General features: G+C 35.7%; 1 protein-coding gene across 3 annotated transcripts in view; it reads right to left on the reverse strand.

Moving 5' to 3' along the window:
* Positions 1-1,827: 1,827 nt before the first annotated feature.
* LOC123314516 (TOX high mobility group box family member 4-A-like) overlaps positions 1,828-16,179 on the reverse strand; it is a 111,034-nt gene continuing 96,682 nt past the window's right edge. For all 3 annotated transcript variants that reach the window (XM_044899843.1, XM_044899844.1, XM_044899845.1), the window contains exons 3-8: positions 10,807-11,331; positions 10,255-10,361; positions 4,265-4,400; positions 3,404-3,784; positions 2,649-3,037; positions 1,828-2,518 (exon numbers count right to left, since the gene is read on the reverse strand). In XM_044899843.1, coding sequence (XP_044755778.1) covers positions 2,452-2,518; positions 2,649-3,037; positions 3,404-3,784; positions 4,265-4,400; positions 10,255-10,361; positions 10,807-11,331 — 1,605 coding nt within the window. In that variant the 3' untranslated portion in view covers positions 1,828-2,451. The remainder of the gene's footprint in view (positions 2,519-2,648; positions 3,038-3,403; positions 3,785-4,264; positions 4,401-10,254; positions 10,362-10,806; positions 11,332-16,179) is intronic.

The following is a 16,179-nucleotide window of genomic DNA, read 5'->3' on the forward strand; positions in this document are numbered from 1 at the left end:
TTTTTGATTTGGATTGTTACAGTGTATTACTGAGGGTATTTTCAAATTGATACGAAACGCAAGATTTCAAGAGGTGATTGTTAAAAGAAGATTTGGCTACGTTCAAGTACTTCTCCAAAGTGGTGCCTTTTTAAATTGGGGGAGAGAAGATTTTATTGAATATCTCCTTATTTCAATGTCACTCTTTGACATAAATTCATGAGGAAATTGGTCCAAAAATTATCCAACGAGTAGAGAAGAATGATATTGTCATCAACTTTTTTCAGATTCGTTAATAAGTCAACATTTTATTTTGCCGTTTCATTTTTACTATGGAAACACTGTTTGGGTAGTTCTATTTATTTTAAATATTAATTGATTACATAGTTGTATAGGTTGTGTGCTTGTCTGGATAAAATATGCGATATTTACAATGTAATAGTGAAACATAAAATTGTACTCCATACTTTCTTAAAGCTCATGTAGAGATTTTCATTAAATATCTATTATTCTCATAGTCTAATCTGGAGAAGTAACTGGGTTATTTTATTCGAATAACAATTGCCCAGATCAAAAACAAAAACACAATAATAAAACGAAAAATTTTCAAAAACAGAATTAGAACAATTATCAAATATACTTATCTACGTAAATTTACAGCTCTCAGTACTCAAAAAGTCTCAAACAGCACCTTTTAATATAATTTAGTGAAGAATACTGATGTGGTTTTTAAAGAATGGAATGTTCACTCCCGTACGCTTTTAATCAATACTTCAAACACGACAACCTTATACTGTTTGAAACGATTTGAGGCTTAACAAATCGGTCCTTAATATTCACAAATATACATCCTTCACCACTTTCTGTAGTTAATACTAGGTGTGTTTCACGACAAAACAGAACCTGTCTCATCTCACAATAACAATAAAGTAACAAGTGCTAAGTTATATACATCGACAAAAAAGCGTCACTTCGATTGGTCAATGATATAAAAATAATTGATCAGTTTCCTCATTGGGAAAATTTTTATTTCGCGCTAAAACAAATTAATTCATCAAATGAAGAACGATCAAAATCCAGAGTGTTCAACGACTTTACTAATGATCCTTTTGAGAAATCTAAATGGCACATTGACGGAATTTCAAAGCGAAACGAAAATTTTCCCACGCAGGATGAAAATAGCTGACAAAATCAGTACAAGGAACAGAGACATTTGGGAACACGATTATATGATTGCATTTTAAATCAACTCATTCACACATTCCCATTCTCACAAGAAATCGGTCTATTCACAGTTCTCGGAAAATATTTCCATCAACAACAAATACCTATCTAATAATAATGTAATAAGAATAAACTAAATTATCGTATCCATTTTTCTCGATTTATGTACTTTGGATATTTCTATCTACGTTTTTCTCAAAGGAGGGTGTGGGAAGTCTCATGCATTTTATAGAGCACGTTTTTAATTCAGTTAACAAATTATTTATCGAATAGATTAATATACAACTTTTTATGTACGCTAGGAATTTTATTCCGCATTCTCATCACCGGTATTGTGTTTTAGTTAGAAAGATGAATATTTGTAATTCATAATCCGCATTCTGGGCAAGTATGATGACCTAAAAGATTATCAGGTAGAAACTTGGCAACAATGTGATTCAAAAAGAGGTTATATAGCCTTGAGCTTTTTTCTTCATTCAACTATTCAATGTATTTACACCGAATTATATTCAATTAAATGAAGGAATTGTTCCGCAACTTACCGATATTGAAGTAATTTAACTGGCGATTTCATTCTGTATAAAAATCCTGGAAGAATCACTGGAAATGATATGAAACAATTGATTACATTCTCACTATTTTATTAACAGTTATCTTGTTCTGATAGTTTACAGCTACGAATTGAACAATAAATACATTTCAAATTCAAAATAAAAAAACATTCAAACAATATTTTTCCAACAATCATTTTCTCATTTAAAAAAGTTACAACGCTTTCATCAACCTGCCCAGTATGGCTCCACGTTATCTGACTCCTCGCTTGTATTGCTCTCTTCTATTGCTTTCACAAATACATATACTTCGACCACTCTCTGGTTCTTGGAATAGATATCATTTTCCAATATCTTCATTATGTACAACTTCCTTAATACACTATATACTATTGAATGAAACCTCAGATTTTTCACTTGTTGCACACATTCGAATTTCAATATTCATAAGAAATTCTATTTTTATTGAACTTTGAACTACACACGTTAATGCGTTTCAAGATTCCAGCAACTTCTCGTATCAAAATATCTCATTTTAAATGTCAATTTTTCAATGAATCTTTAGGGGTTAACAGGGTGGTCTAAATTTTGCCTTCATTCAATCTTGATCCAACATTCAAGTGTATGGCTCAAAGTATCAATTTGTTGGTATTGCTTCTATAAATGTCTCATTTTCTTAGCCTAAATAGGATATTGTTTATTTAACAGTGGAAAAATTTTGTGATTGGTTCTTGTTGCTGACGACCCAATTTGTGAAAACATCTCTGAAAACAAAGAAAAAATTATTAGACCTTCACGAAACGTGACAAATATCAATATGTCAATGTATTTTCCTATGTCCCATTCATAATATATCTTAATTTTTCCGACAACATGGTATTGACATGCTCTTACCTGCAATGGCTCACAACGCATTCGTTACTGCAATATTCGTCTTCCCATTCGGGATTTGTTATAGCTGGATTGGGGCAACCATGACGTATGCACGAGTTTGGCCTCTGTCCAGGCCCCATTTGACCCTGCTGCGCCTGCGCTTGTGCTTGGTGATGAGCTGCCGCCGCAGCCTGCTGCTGCTGATGGGCGGCAACCTGAGCGGCCATGCTCTGTTGCTGCGCCACCGACGTAGGTATGGCTGGCGAAGGCGCGGATACGGGCGGTGAACTGGATACCATTGGCTGGGGGCTCATGTGTTGCATATGGGGAGATACGGGTACGTGTTGCTGCGGCGAATGGGGGTGATGCTGCTGTTGCGGAGATACAGGCATATGCTGAGATGGATGAGGCTGAAATAACAAAACATATATTTTCAATTTTGCCAACATTTGTCGTATGTTGCACATCACGGAATATAATTGATTACGCTTCATAACCATAAATTATTTGACTTGGGGCCATTTCTGTGGACATGCGCATGATCTTAGTGAATGTCACCAGTCTGAATGAACCGACAGTTGACAATTGTAGGTTAGGTTAGTTGTGCCCTTCCTGACGAACGCCAATGCTTTGAGTTGACACTCAGAAACAATAGTGGTTGTGGTGGATTTCTTCTGTTACATTGGAAGAACATTCGTAATGAATATATTCCTAAATTATGAATGGGACATGGTGTTGAGCTTTCAGACTCTCGATAAATGGTGCAATTTACCAACCTGTTGCATGTAACTACTATGCTGCTGCTGCTGCATATGTCCCATGCCCATGTGGCCCATAGGTGATTGCATCATGCCCTGATGCGGACCTTGTTGCCCTGGGTTCATAGGTCCTCCTGGACCCATCATCCCTTGTGGTTTCTTCATTGGTCCTCCTTGCTGATTGGAGGGTGGAGTAGGTGCTTGAGACATTGGCGGCGAGGGGACTGTTCTTCCTTGGGGGTTGTAACCTCCATACTGGGGGTTGTTAGGGGTATAATTACTGTAGTTTCCATACATGCCATCTCCTTCTCCTGCTCCCTTGGACACCAAGCTCGCCCTGTATGCAGCTAGAGCCTTCAAGTATTCCTTTTTAGCCGCTTCAGTTTTCTTCTTGTAAACCTGAAAAAAAAAACGGTTAATAATGTAAAGAAGGAACGCGAAATGCGTATATTCATTTTTATTTTATCTACAAAAGCAGGAAATTTAAGCAGCATTCATTCGAAATAGAATGATTCATGAGAAAGAATTTTATCAACAGTGCTTCCAACCGGCGTTTGATTCAACAGGTATTAACAGATATTGGCAATGAATTATTGCAACAAGTGATTGGAAACAAGGTTATATCCATATAAGTTGTATGTTGACTCGATTATTAATTGACTAATCAAATGAATGTCAAAAAAATTACTTCCAGTTGGTAAAGAGTTTTTCAATGCGCTTTTGCGTCATGTCATGACTTTATAGTGAACAATCTTATGATGAAAAAGATTCATTGGCGAGGTAAATGATGGTAAGAATACACCGGCTCACTGTGTGTTTGAAATACATAACGTTCCACTTCAACTCATCACGATAATGTTGAACAATCAATCAACTTACGTTCTTATGTTCGGAATCCAATGCATCCCACATCGATGCAACGATCTTTGAAACTTCTCCAAAACTTGCATTCGGATTTTGGCCCTTTATGGCAGCTTGAGTATCACGGAAAAACAAAGCGTAGGCGGAGACAGGTCTGAAACAGAAGAATCAACATGACAGCTAATAGTTTTTTCATTCCAAGATATTAATCGCAATTACAAATAAAAACAACCTAACCTCTTGTCAAGAATTTCTTGAGGAATAACAACGTTGCTATCGTTCATTTCTTCCATTTTGTTGGAGCAAATGTGTAACAAAGGGATTCTTCAAGGGAATAATGCAGTTCGGAACTAATGTATCGTGATCGCAGAGCAGACTTGAATAGCAATATTTCGACCGGTAACTAACGAACTCGAGATTCGTTTGAAGCTTCTTTCTTTGCCTTCGCCGGTGTTTGCGCATAAAGCGACTGGCGAAAAGGATGAAATGACATGTCGGCTCCTTCTCGTCATGCGCAATGACATGGCGCATATGAGTATTGTATTATTTGTTGCGCCGTTGCCAGATCGATGCGATTTTAAGGTCATTACGTATTTTATCCTCGCAACTCCAAATATGGCATCCCTAGGTTTTTATTATTAATCCTTCCTCTACAGTGATTAAAATGTAATGCACAATATTCACAGCTTCGGCATTTACTATTTTTCAGAAAAGCGCTCAGATAGGTCAACTTCTATTATAACAATTATATATTATAATAGGTTTGTTATAGAGGATAGTTGAGTTTTTTTGGTTGGATGGCAAAACCAACTTTGTAAACTTTGTTGAAATAGATACACCTTTCCTTGCTGAGTGTGATTTTTTAATGATGTTTTTTCCTCCCATTTTATACATCGCTCTTGAAAACAAAAGTGTCACTATTATGAAAAAATTGAATTTTCATTATGAACCTTTAGAAATTCCGCACAATCATCATACTAAAGCCTGATTCCTTATTTGAATTAGGTACAACCCTGCGATATAATCAGAAATTTCGGTCTTACCCATAGTATTAGAAAAATGAATTTAAAAAAATGTTTCGTATAAAGCCACCTTTGTTACCAAATTGCGATATCTTAGCTATTAAATGGTTGAAATTAATGAATAAGAATTTTCACTTTTTTATGTAGATCTTTTGATTATCGGAAATAAAAATAACAATTTCAAAAATAAATGAACACATAGGCTGTATAACTTATTGATATGTTTTTACATCCCAAGGAAAAGACATTTTTTTTTGACAGCATTTCAAATATATCAATTACTCTCAATGTTCAAGTCATTGACCTCAAAATACATGAAAAATTTTAATCCCCATAATAAAAAAAATAAAAAAATTCCCGAAATGATCAAATCATTTTTAGCAACAAGAAGTCTATTGATTTCTGGAACAAAAATTGAGGATTGCTATACAAAAAATCGCAACTACGCAACTACAAGGAAAGTTGCGTAATTTAAAAAAAAATTGACCTTTCGAGCAATTTTTTGCAAAGTAATACTATATACCGAAAAATGTGAAGAAAAAAATTTTATGCTTTACTTTTTACTTATACTCTGTATTTCTGGCCTCCCTTGATGTTTCGATTGATACAAATTTCGAAATGTTAACCCAGAATGAGCGATTCAACGAACTTAAGGTCATTTTTTGAACTTTAGTATTGACATTTAAGTGTCACGGACTGGTTGAGAAATTCCCATAATGTTCAATGGACAGTAACAATATTTTTAGGTCGGAAATAACAGCTATGAAATAGATAAAGATAAAAATTCCATCTTGCCAAGTAGAGATTCTCAGATTTTGATTGGATTAACAACAGAGGCCGTGCAATATTTACGATGACGTTAAATTTAAGTATCAGCTACAAATACGAGCATTAATTAGTCATAATATTGATATTGGAAGGATTTCTCATCTCGTCTATGTTGATAGATGTTCAAAAAGGAAATCTTTCAATTGATTCTAATAACTCACCAATTAATTAAATTGCGTCAATTTGATGAAGAGACTGTTATGCTCATCATAGGTGCTTTTTTATTTCTTGGGAAATAATGAATGAGAAGATTTTCCCAAATATAATTACAATACAAATCATAAAAACATATCCGGTATTTTCATTCAATTATGGATCTTAATCTAATAAGTAATCCTATTTTCCTGGATAAGGTCTTACCGATAATTTTTCCTGAATAGGAATATTATTTTATTTACGAGAACACGGCGATAATTTTTCGTCCGAAAATCTAACCTGAAGAGTTTATACATAAACGAGAGGAAACCACGAGCAGTTTTCCCAAACTTGGATCAGAACGATGATGTTTAGGGAGACCTAAATCACCATTTTATGTGCATCTACCTACGTTTTACGACGGGTATAAATAAAAAGAGCCAAGCGTATAAAATAAGAAATTCTTGTTCCATTTTGTGAATTCTGCCCTCACGGCAAAACGAAACATCTGACCGCATGAATAAACACTATAAACAGAACTCGTTAAATATGTAAAGTATAATAAAAATGGGACATTTTTCATTGTCAATCAAGGACTTTAGAAGATTATCTTTTAATAAAGATTGATCGAGTACTTCTCAAATGATGCTTGAGCAATTGAACAAACACATTTTGCTGCAGTTTCATATAAGTGTACGTAGATAAATACAAAAGGGCTCTCATGCTTAGGACGAAATAAAGATAAAGATAATTCCGTAACTGCAAAAATACTTGGTTGGTCTACCATGACAATGTAACGAGTGGAATAAGTCAAATTATATTTCATTACTATTATTATGACGTCTCTGACCAATTGAACCGTGAATATTTCAGGGTTAAAACATATCATGATAAAAAAACCTTGTATATAATTGGGTAATAGTAAATTAATGACCTAATATTCACATTGTTTATTCGATCATTCGCCTCCACAAGAATATCAATTAAAACTTCCTCATCCAATCAAGGCGCCACGAGTAACTTCAGCTACCAGTCATCATTCCATAAATAAATAAATTTCATTCTATATGGCTTTTAAGCGAATTTTTGCGGAGGAACGTAGAGCAAAGTAGCAAAGCAAGGCCGTCTCATCGACCTCGCGAGCCATGTGCAGAAGAAGCAACGACCATAAAATCAAATTATCAAACTTTTATGTGGGAAAAATGTATTCCAGATTCCAATTTCGCTCCCCTTTGTGGCAGGTTATAATGTTGTATTTCTGAGGAACGTTTAATGCGATTTTATTAAAACTTTTCCAATTGGTTTTCTTTTCCTTCTCTCTTTTCCCTCTCTTTCTCACTCTATACGCGGCGAACTTTTCCGACAGTTTTTCCTCTTTCGCATTGTGCAAGTTCGAATTATCTTGCTTTAGGGAGTTGGGAACAATTTTAATAACAAGAAACGAGAATATAGATTTAATAAGTATATGATAACTTTTCAACTTTCTATCCCGGAAATAAAAACAGAAATTGTTATTAGAGTCTGAGAGTTATTTTCGAATGCAGAGAGATTGTGGAGAGCAATTTCGATTTTATATTCGAGACACAAGAACTTTTGACCCTCAGAGCCGGAACTAGGATTCTGGCGCCTGTGGCGAATTCTCATAATGCGCCCCTAAGAAATTCTCTTTCCTATGTTGATTTGTATTTATCTTTCATAATCGAATACCTAGCTTTTTTTGCTCGGAAAAATTTTTCCTATTTTAAAGAAATTAATACAAATAAAATCAAAATAAAAGGGATACGAAATAACAATAACATGAACTATAATTTGACTTTTCTTGCTTTGGTTTCTGCAAGAATATCAATGATGTCGTGATTCTTTTTCTTTTCTATTGTTGGGACTGCTATGCTAAATAAGTCAGCTTTTCCTGTCCAGTTAAAGACCTTAAATAATTTTCACTAATTTCAATTTGTTGAAAGAACATTAATATGTGGCAGCTGTAGTTACTGATAAAGTCAAGAATATTTTGAGTGGACACAAATTTGTATGGATCTGAATCGGGACTATACTTCAATGCTTTCTTGTTTAATTCGCTAAGTAGAAAGCCTTGCAAACATATTCCCTCGAGAAAGCTGTCTTCTGGCACTGAATCTTTCTTCGAGCACTGAAATATAGTTCAATACTTGAATGAGGTCCTTTTTCAGCTTATTCTTCTAGTCAAAATTAAAATATTTCATCATCAGCTTCTCCTCCGGGCTATTTTATTTTTCTTCTCTTTTCCTCTTCTGTAACCTCTATCTGTGATAATTTACCAGCTCTCCAGTTCTCCAGGAGCTATTGTTGTCTATTTTCTGAAGGAGATACCCCCAATCGGCTAAGGTTTTGCGCCTCAATCGGTCTCCGATAGTTTTTTTGTAAGTAGATCTCGACATGGCCTTCGTTATCGCGTTGGTTGTTATGCGACGCCACAGCCGTCAATAGAGACATTCTTTAGAAGACTGTGGCGACGCATTCTTTTTTCAGACTGATGGTGTGGACTATATCTTAATAATTTATTATTATTAAGTATTTAATTATTATTCTCCAGTCCATGCTGTGGACTACGGACGTTGTTTACAATCCCACCTGTATAGTGTTCGTTTACGTTCACATTAATTTAATTCACACACATATGTACAATGTGTTTGGCATATTCTTATAATATTATGTTTTGTGTTAAATATTACATGAAAAATATCCAATTGGAGAGAATACTGTTTTTTTATTATTTTTATTTTGCGCCCCCAGATCGCTAGCGCCCGTGGCGACCGCCTCTCTCGTCACGCCCTCGCTCCGGCTCTGTTGACCCTTCAGCATTCCTTGGAGAGAATACTGAAGTCGACCATATAGATTGAACCTTCTATAAGAGGAATTTTATGGAGCTTATTTTTCAACGTTTACCAGAAAATTGTGAAAATTAACCAGAAATGAGTAAAAAAAAAATAGTGGAATACCGAAAAAAAATAATCAGAGAAAGATTAGTGAGAAAATATTACAAATTCCTCTTCTTGCTATTTCGCAAACGAACTCTAAACTGATACCACAAATTGATGATGTGTTGCCCTAACTACCTGTAGTTAATTACAATTCAATTAATTTTTTTATAGTAATATTTAACCATGCAGGAATATGATTTTTGTTTCATTTTTGAAATGTCAACCTTCGAAATCAATCATTCAAAGTCACGAGGTATAATTGCTGTTGCCGGATGGTAGGTATTTGAAGTTGAGTACAACTAAAATTATTAAGGAATATTATTTATCTACACCTTAGGCAGAAACTACCTGTCGCAAACCTCAAATTGAAAAACTAGTTACAACTTAATGATTAATTCGGTTTATTTCTTTTGTAGTTGATTTTCAATTCAATTTTTAATCTTCATGAAGTGCAGGCTAATTTTAGGGAATATGTACGATCACAATTGAATTCGTGTTCTGATATGAGTAGGTGTTTGAAATGAGTAAACAATCAACCATTATGGTATACAATTTTGCATTTCTCTACTTTATTGTTATAGTAGAGTTGATTGAAGAGTTTTGAAGGGACATTGCTCGGGCTGTGGTGGGGGCAGGTAGGGCGGAAGGGCTCTATATGTTCCTAAGGGTCTGTAGTTTTCAATCGGCAGTATCATTTGAAGGAAAATGTTACCGTCACAGTAACTTCTCTGCGTTAGGTTTTGATATTAAAAACCTTCCTACAGCCCGAATTAAAAAAACTTGCTAAAGAACACGTTCTGAAAAAATATATTGGCTACTGATTCGAATTAATTAAACCGTTTTCCTCCAACTTTTACCATTTTTTTATGGCACTTTGAAACTTGTCAATCGGCTCTGACGCACTCCTTTAAATTTCATTAGCGAAAAAAATTACTATTTTCAACAGCCAACATTTTATTCAACACGCTGTATACGAATCATTCGAGTATCTGGCAAGCCACCTGGCAAATTATTTTCGATCGATTTTCTTTTCATTATGTCATGCAGAGAGGGAGACGATACTCACTTCTGTGGCTCGTTGGGGTCCCTCTTTTTCTTCTTTTTCTGCACCTTGGGTTTCTTTTGTGCTTTTGTTATCTCCGGCTCTGGAGACGGTCGCTTCATTGGGGCTATCTGAAAAAGAATAAAAACGTTACGCTCACGGTAGTTTTGAATACCGTGGTTGACCTTGACGGGTTAGATTATTATGAATAAAATGAGAACGTTCTTAGGGCCAGATGAATCGGGGTGATGGCATCCTCAAGATTCTGTGATTTATCTGACCCAAGGATTATCTTTCTTCACTTATAATTCGTCCAACACCGAGCAAAGGCCTACAGTTCTTGCAAAAAATTTCCAGAATATGGTAGGATTCCCTTTCAATGACAGAAACCGGATTTTGAATGCTCATTTTGCTAAACTGTTCATTTTTACACTGTCCAATGTTTCACCAAGAATCGATATAGAGCCATTAGTATTCTGCCAAAAATGAGGAACAATTGACAGAAAGAAAGAAAGATCCGGTTTCTGCCGTTGACAAGTCTACGCAAGCATTCACTAAGAAGATCGTGGAACATACCATGGCTGGATGCGGCGTGCTGTCATCGCTATCATCGCTGGTGGTGTGTTCCTGGCCAGGGGCGGCAGGCGGACTGTTTCCTCTACCTTGGGGATGCTGGGGCGACGCCCCATATCCTCCCATGCTACCGGGAGGAGGCTGCCCGTGGCTCATCATCATCTGCTGGTGTTGCTGTTGCTGCTGGATCATCAACAACTGGTTGTTATGCTGTTGTTGCTGCTGACTCATAGAATAATTGCTCTGCGGACTGTGATACGAGGGATTCACCATCCCGTGATCGGGTCCAGACAGGTAAAGAGGCTGTTGGTAGCCGCCGGTCGGATCGTGCATGCCCATCGCGTCTTGCTGCTGATTTTGCTGACTCATTTGTTGCATGCTCTGCATGGGCGGCTGGTAGTGTTGTTGCTGGTCGCCGTGGTTCTGGTGACCATGGTGATTCTGCTGCTGCTGCTGCGCCTGCTGTTGTTGAGGGTTGATGGCGGGGATATCAAATTCCTCGTCGCCGAAACTGGGCGTGTGAAATGTCTGGAAAAAGAGGAGAATATTGATGCGGGTGCAATTTCTTCGAAGGTACATGAGAAAAGAGAAAAGTGTGGTTGATCTTAATGAGATGTTGGACGGTTTTGAAAACTCGACATTTTTATGCTTTTGGGTAACTGATTTTTCGAAATAATTGTTCCATGTTCACTTCTAGAGGGTAAACGGAATATAACCTTCGCTAGTTTTTAAGTAAGGCAAGGCGCAAATAGAATCGCAGGTTGGTGAGGTGACGAAGGGTGACGCAGCTTTTTCCTGTGCTGCACGTACTATCTGACAAGCCTGACAAGCAGTTTTGTTTTTTTCTATGTTTTACAAAAACTCACGCTTCGTCACCTCACTAACCTGCGTTTTTATTTGCACCTGTCCTAAGACCATCAGTAGCAAAACTATGAAGTGCATGAAATTTCGTTTATTATTTTCTATGTAATATCCGAACTATTCCAATTAAAAACTAAGAGTCTGGCATTCAGACAATGTTTGTTATAGAATGAATGTAATACGTAAACTCTGCTGTTATTTATTATTATGATGAGTCTAAAAACTAGGATCATTGTTGGGGTTTTTATCAACCCTTTTTTATTAGGATGTAACTTAGTGAATTTAATTTCTAACTTGTTTTGATTATTTCGAGGTGAACGACATACACTTTGAGAGTGATCAATGCAAAACATGCCCTTTTCTTAGGGTATTAGAGGGAGTCCGGTAGACTGAGCACTACGCTCAGGTAGGAGACTTGAACCACCTCAAATATTTCAATTCAAATTTCACGCTACCGGTATCGTAAATAGCTTGCGACATACTCCTAACAAGGCACAACTAGTGGCGGCTCCATTTTGGCCGCCATCATAACAGTTCGGGAGTGAGAGGGTTGAACGTGATTTTCTTGTAAGAAATTGAATAATTTTTGTTTGTTACATTGTCTAGAAAGTTCAATATGTGCTTTTAGTTTTATTGCTTTCATTGATCAATAACGTTTTACAAACGATGAGCCTTTTTAATAATAGTTTTATAAGTTTCAAGAAAACATCTGTTAAAAAGGCTAAAAGGGAGTGCGGTAGACTTGACCTATGCTATGGTCGGGAGACATAATCAGTGGTCCAAGTTTCCGCACTGTGCTTAGATGATAGTTTGCTCCAAAAAAAAATAATAGAATAATAGAAATAAATATAAATTAATATACAAAGGTTCAAAAAAGTAAAAAACATCTCGGAAATAAGTGAGAGTGACTCTGAAATAGAAAATATGTATTTCATACGCTGATACATCTGATGATGAAAACCTTGACATAGACAATCGTTGGTCATTGGAAATTGTTTTCTTTCAATGTTTTTCCTGATAAACAAACTTATGGGTTAGGGAGACATGAGCCATTTTTCGGTTTCTAAAAAAGAATTGCTGTGCTCAAAATGTTCATCTCACTATCACTCTACTATTATCTATCGTTACCTATTTGGGCATGATACCTTCAGGCAAAAAAAAAAAATGAGTTGCTACCATTCACAGATTCAAGTTAAGTAGCTTCATTCAGAGTGAAAGGGGTTCAACTCTCCCGGATTCCCCATAATCGATGAAGCCTTACATGTTCATTTATTTTGAAATTGTGATTTTCATTTTAGATAATTCCTATGAAGAAGGAATGCTTTCGATAACACAAAATACGAAGAAGATTAAATAAAAGTTCAAATTCACAATATAAAACAATTCATCCCCATAACAAGAATGCATGGCAAAAACGTCATCAATGACCAGAATATCCTCAGCTTCAAAAGGCCCAACTAATTCAGGCATAAAAAGACAGCTTTGCCATTTAAAAAACTCAACTACCCTGGGCTCCCCTCAATTATACATGAAAAATTGATCGGTTCGAACATTTTTCAACAAAACAGTGAACACCAATGAATTTTGTGAGTTGCTCTTGGCTCACTTTGAACAGGAGACCCCCCACGCGCAGAACATGTTGAATTTGTACGATCCAATTCGAGAAACAAATAAATCTTCAGATAACGCCACGCCAATAATCTCAGACGTTATTGAATTAGTTTTGTGTTCCGAAGTCCGACTTCTATTTCAATATCGGAGTACAAACTGTTCCAACTATTGATCAAATTACGAAAGCCTAAAGTTTGAAGAATACGAGTTGGAACGAACTAGCTCCTACATAAATTCGGAAAAGTTTCCTTCCTTGGCAACGTCACTCGATCTACGAACATAAATCGCTTCTATGCAAAAACTCCGGTTTCTTTTCAACTTCGTGAATTCTTTTTGTCTCATTGCCCCGGAAATGGAATTTCGAAGTTTTTTTCAGCGAAATTATTCGAAAACATCGGGGAAACACTCCGCTCAGGAGAAAATAAGTCCTGTAATAAATTATGGGAGACTTTGATGGAGGGCTTCTCCGGGAAATAATATCCTCGGGCGTTTCGAGATGATAAGCCGATTTGTGTTTCCGATTCCACTTGAAGGAAGAACAAGCCAGGTGCTTTTTCGCACACAATGATCGCAATAACAGTGGATACTGAATTTTTGATTCATAGCGAAAAGACAGTATCCAGTAGACAGTAGATTCTTGAGGTAAAAAGAAACACTTTTTCCCTTACAATTTTTTCCGAATCGGCTAGGTTTAAAAGATACAGGCTGTTGAAAACCCATAAAAAATGTTATTTTAGTTCTATCCCACAAAAAGTTTCATTGAATGAAATGAATTTCGGAATATAGTTTTTCATTTATTTGATGAATCTTTTTCGGACATACGATATCACTTCTTCCAGTTTTTTCATTGCGAGTATTAGGTGCCATAAAAATACCAGAAATTCAAAGAACCCAACACTTGAAACAAATTTGGACTCTATCTAATGAATATTTGAACGTTTTGTAAAATTGAAATATTCTCTATATTTTCTCGTATAATGCGCCATTTTCGAATAATTTGATGTTCAAACATTAAAAAGTATCTATGAAATTTGAAAAATTGGGAACTTTGGCCGAATGCAACTCCCTTTGAAAAATCTACAGTTCTGTAGTATCATAGATTTAGCTGATTATTCTGAAGATAATTTTGTTTTTCCAGAGTGGCACAGCTCATTATGAAAACTTAAATTGGCTATATCTTTTTATCAGGGCCGAATCGGAAAAACTGGTATAGGAGAAAAGTGTTTCTTCTGACCTCAATAATCTACTGTTAAAATAGTTGTACGAATCAAAAACTCAAACTGTATATGCAATCAAAAACTCAAACTGTATTTGCAAGACTAATAATATCGAATTCTTACATATCTATTAGTTGTAGTGGAAATGATTTGGGAAAACGAGAAATGAATCACATTTATTACCTTTAAAGAATAGAAGAAACATCACTGTCATCAGAAATAAGAAAATGGAAACATAAAGAACAACGTAAGGAATATATAGGTAGATATATAGATCCCAAATATGCTCAACAAATGGTGATCATGATCATTGTAGATCATGATCAGGTGAAAGCACCTGATTTAGTGAAAAGAAAAATTGGAGAGTCATTATGTATTGACTAAATAGTGCTAGGAATTATGTATTTGGCAAAATTTATTGAAAAGAGAAGGCGAACTTGCTAGTTTCTATGTGAAATGGGTCTACGTTTCTGTTTTTTTTTTGTTAACATGATATTTTCGATTGAGAAACAACAAAAATATGATTCTGAATGTTTGAATCCAAAGAGCATTCACACAATCAGAAGAAACTTTGCAATTGAAGGAGAAATCATCTCAAAAATATAAAACAAATTCGGCTCCTCAACTCAACCACATACATATCAACGTCCGAAAAATCAAAAACTTTTCTGACCAAATATACATATTTCCATTGAGGGTTTTTCCAGTGAAAGGAAGTGGTAACAAAAAATATAGGTACTTGACAGCAGAGTTCCATTAATGTCATATCCTTATCATTTCAAGGATATACTTTTTCGAAACAGAATCGTTTTTGATTCAGGTATAAGAGCTTCTGAGGTATTTCACCCAAATTGAATTCGAGTTTTCGTAATACCAGATAAATAAAATCAGATTAGATGAATGCCGCTAGCGATGCAGCAATTAGACATCGAAATATGAGCCGTGGGTTTTTCATAAAAGCTAATTTATAGTACACGAAATATGCATAAAATACACTCGAATGAATATTATCAGGTAATTAATTTTTTCGTTTATAACGGTAACTTCGAAAGTAGAACATTACCCAACCATTCGATTGGCACGGATGACTGGCAGAATGTATATAAGATTTCAAATGAGGAGAATGTTTTCGAATAATTCGTACTTAAATGGGTAATAATCAGTTTCTGTAGTGAAAAGTTATTTGGGAAGGTTGAAGAAGGAAGAGAATACGTGGAAGAATTTTGTATGTGATGCAGTCTTCATTTTAAAACTTCTGTGAAAACGAGATTATTGCTATCAGCATGCAGAAGGAATGAAGAGAATGAGACCTAGTTAAAGCAGCAGTTCTTGGGTCATGGAGGTCTATACTTTTCATATCGAGCTTTATACTTTATTCTAATAATTTTTTTCGATCTTAGAGCCTTCAAATGAATTATAAAAGGACACTAACTACCCTGATGGATCCGAGAATAACGTCTGTAGCTTTCGATTGTGAACCCAAAGGTACTTGCACAATTCCTCTCGGTTTAGCTGGAATGAAAGAAAGTCTCCTTCAGCGTCGCATTAAAATACACAATGAAAGAGAATAAAATGAGCGACCCAGCAACCTTGGGGCTGGGCGTTGAACCAACCATTATCTCCTGTCATAGATACATCATTCTGATGAGGCTACATGATGAAGAAGGGGAAATATAAAGAGCGAGAG

Source organism: Coccinella septempunctata, chromosome 5, assembly GCF_907165205.1.
Source record: "Coccinella septempunctata chromosome 5, icCocSept1.1, whole genome shotgun sequence".
In the NCBI taxonomy this organism is placed as follows: domain Eukaryota; kingdom Metazoa; phylum Arthropoda; class Insecta; order Coleoptera; family Coccinellidae; genus Coccinella; species Coccinella septempunctata.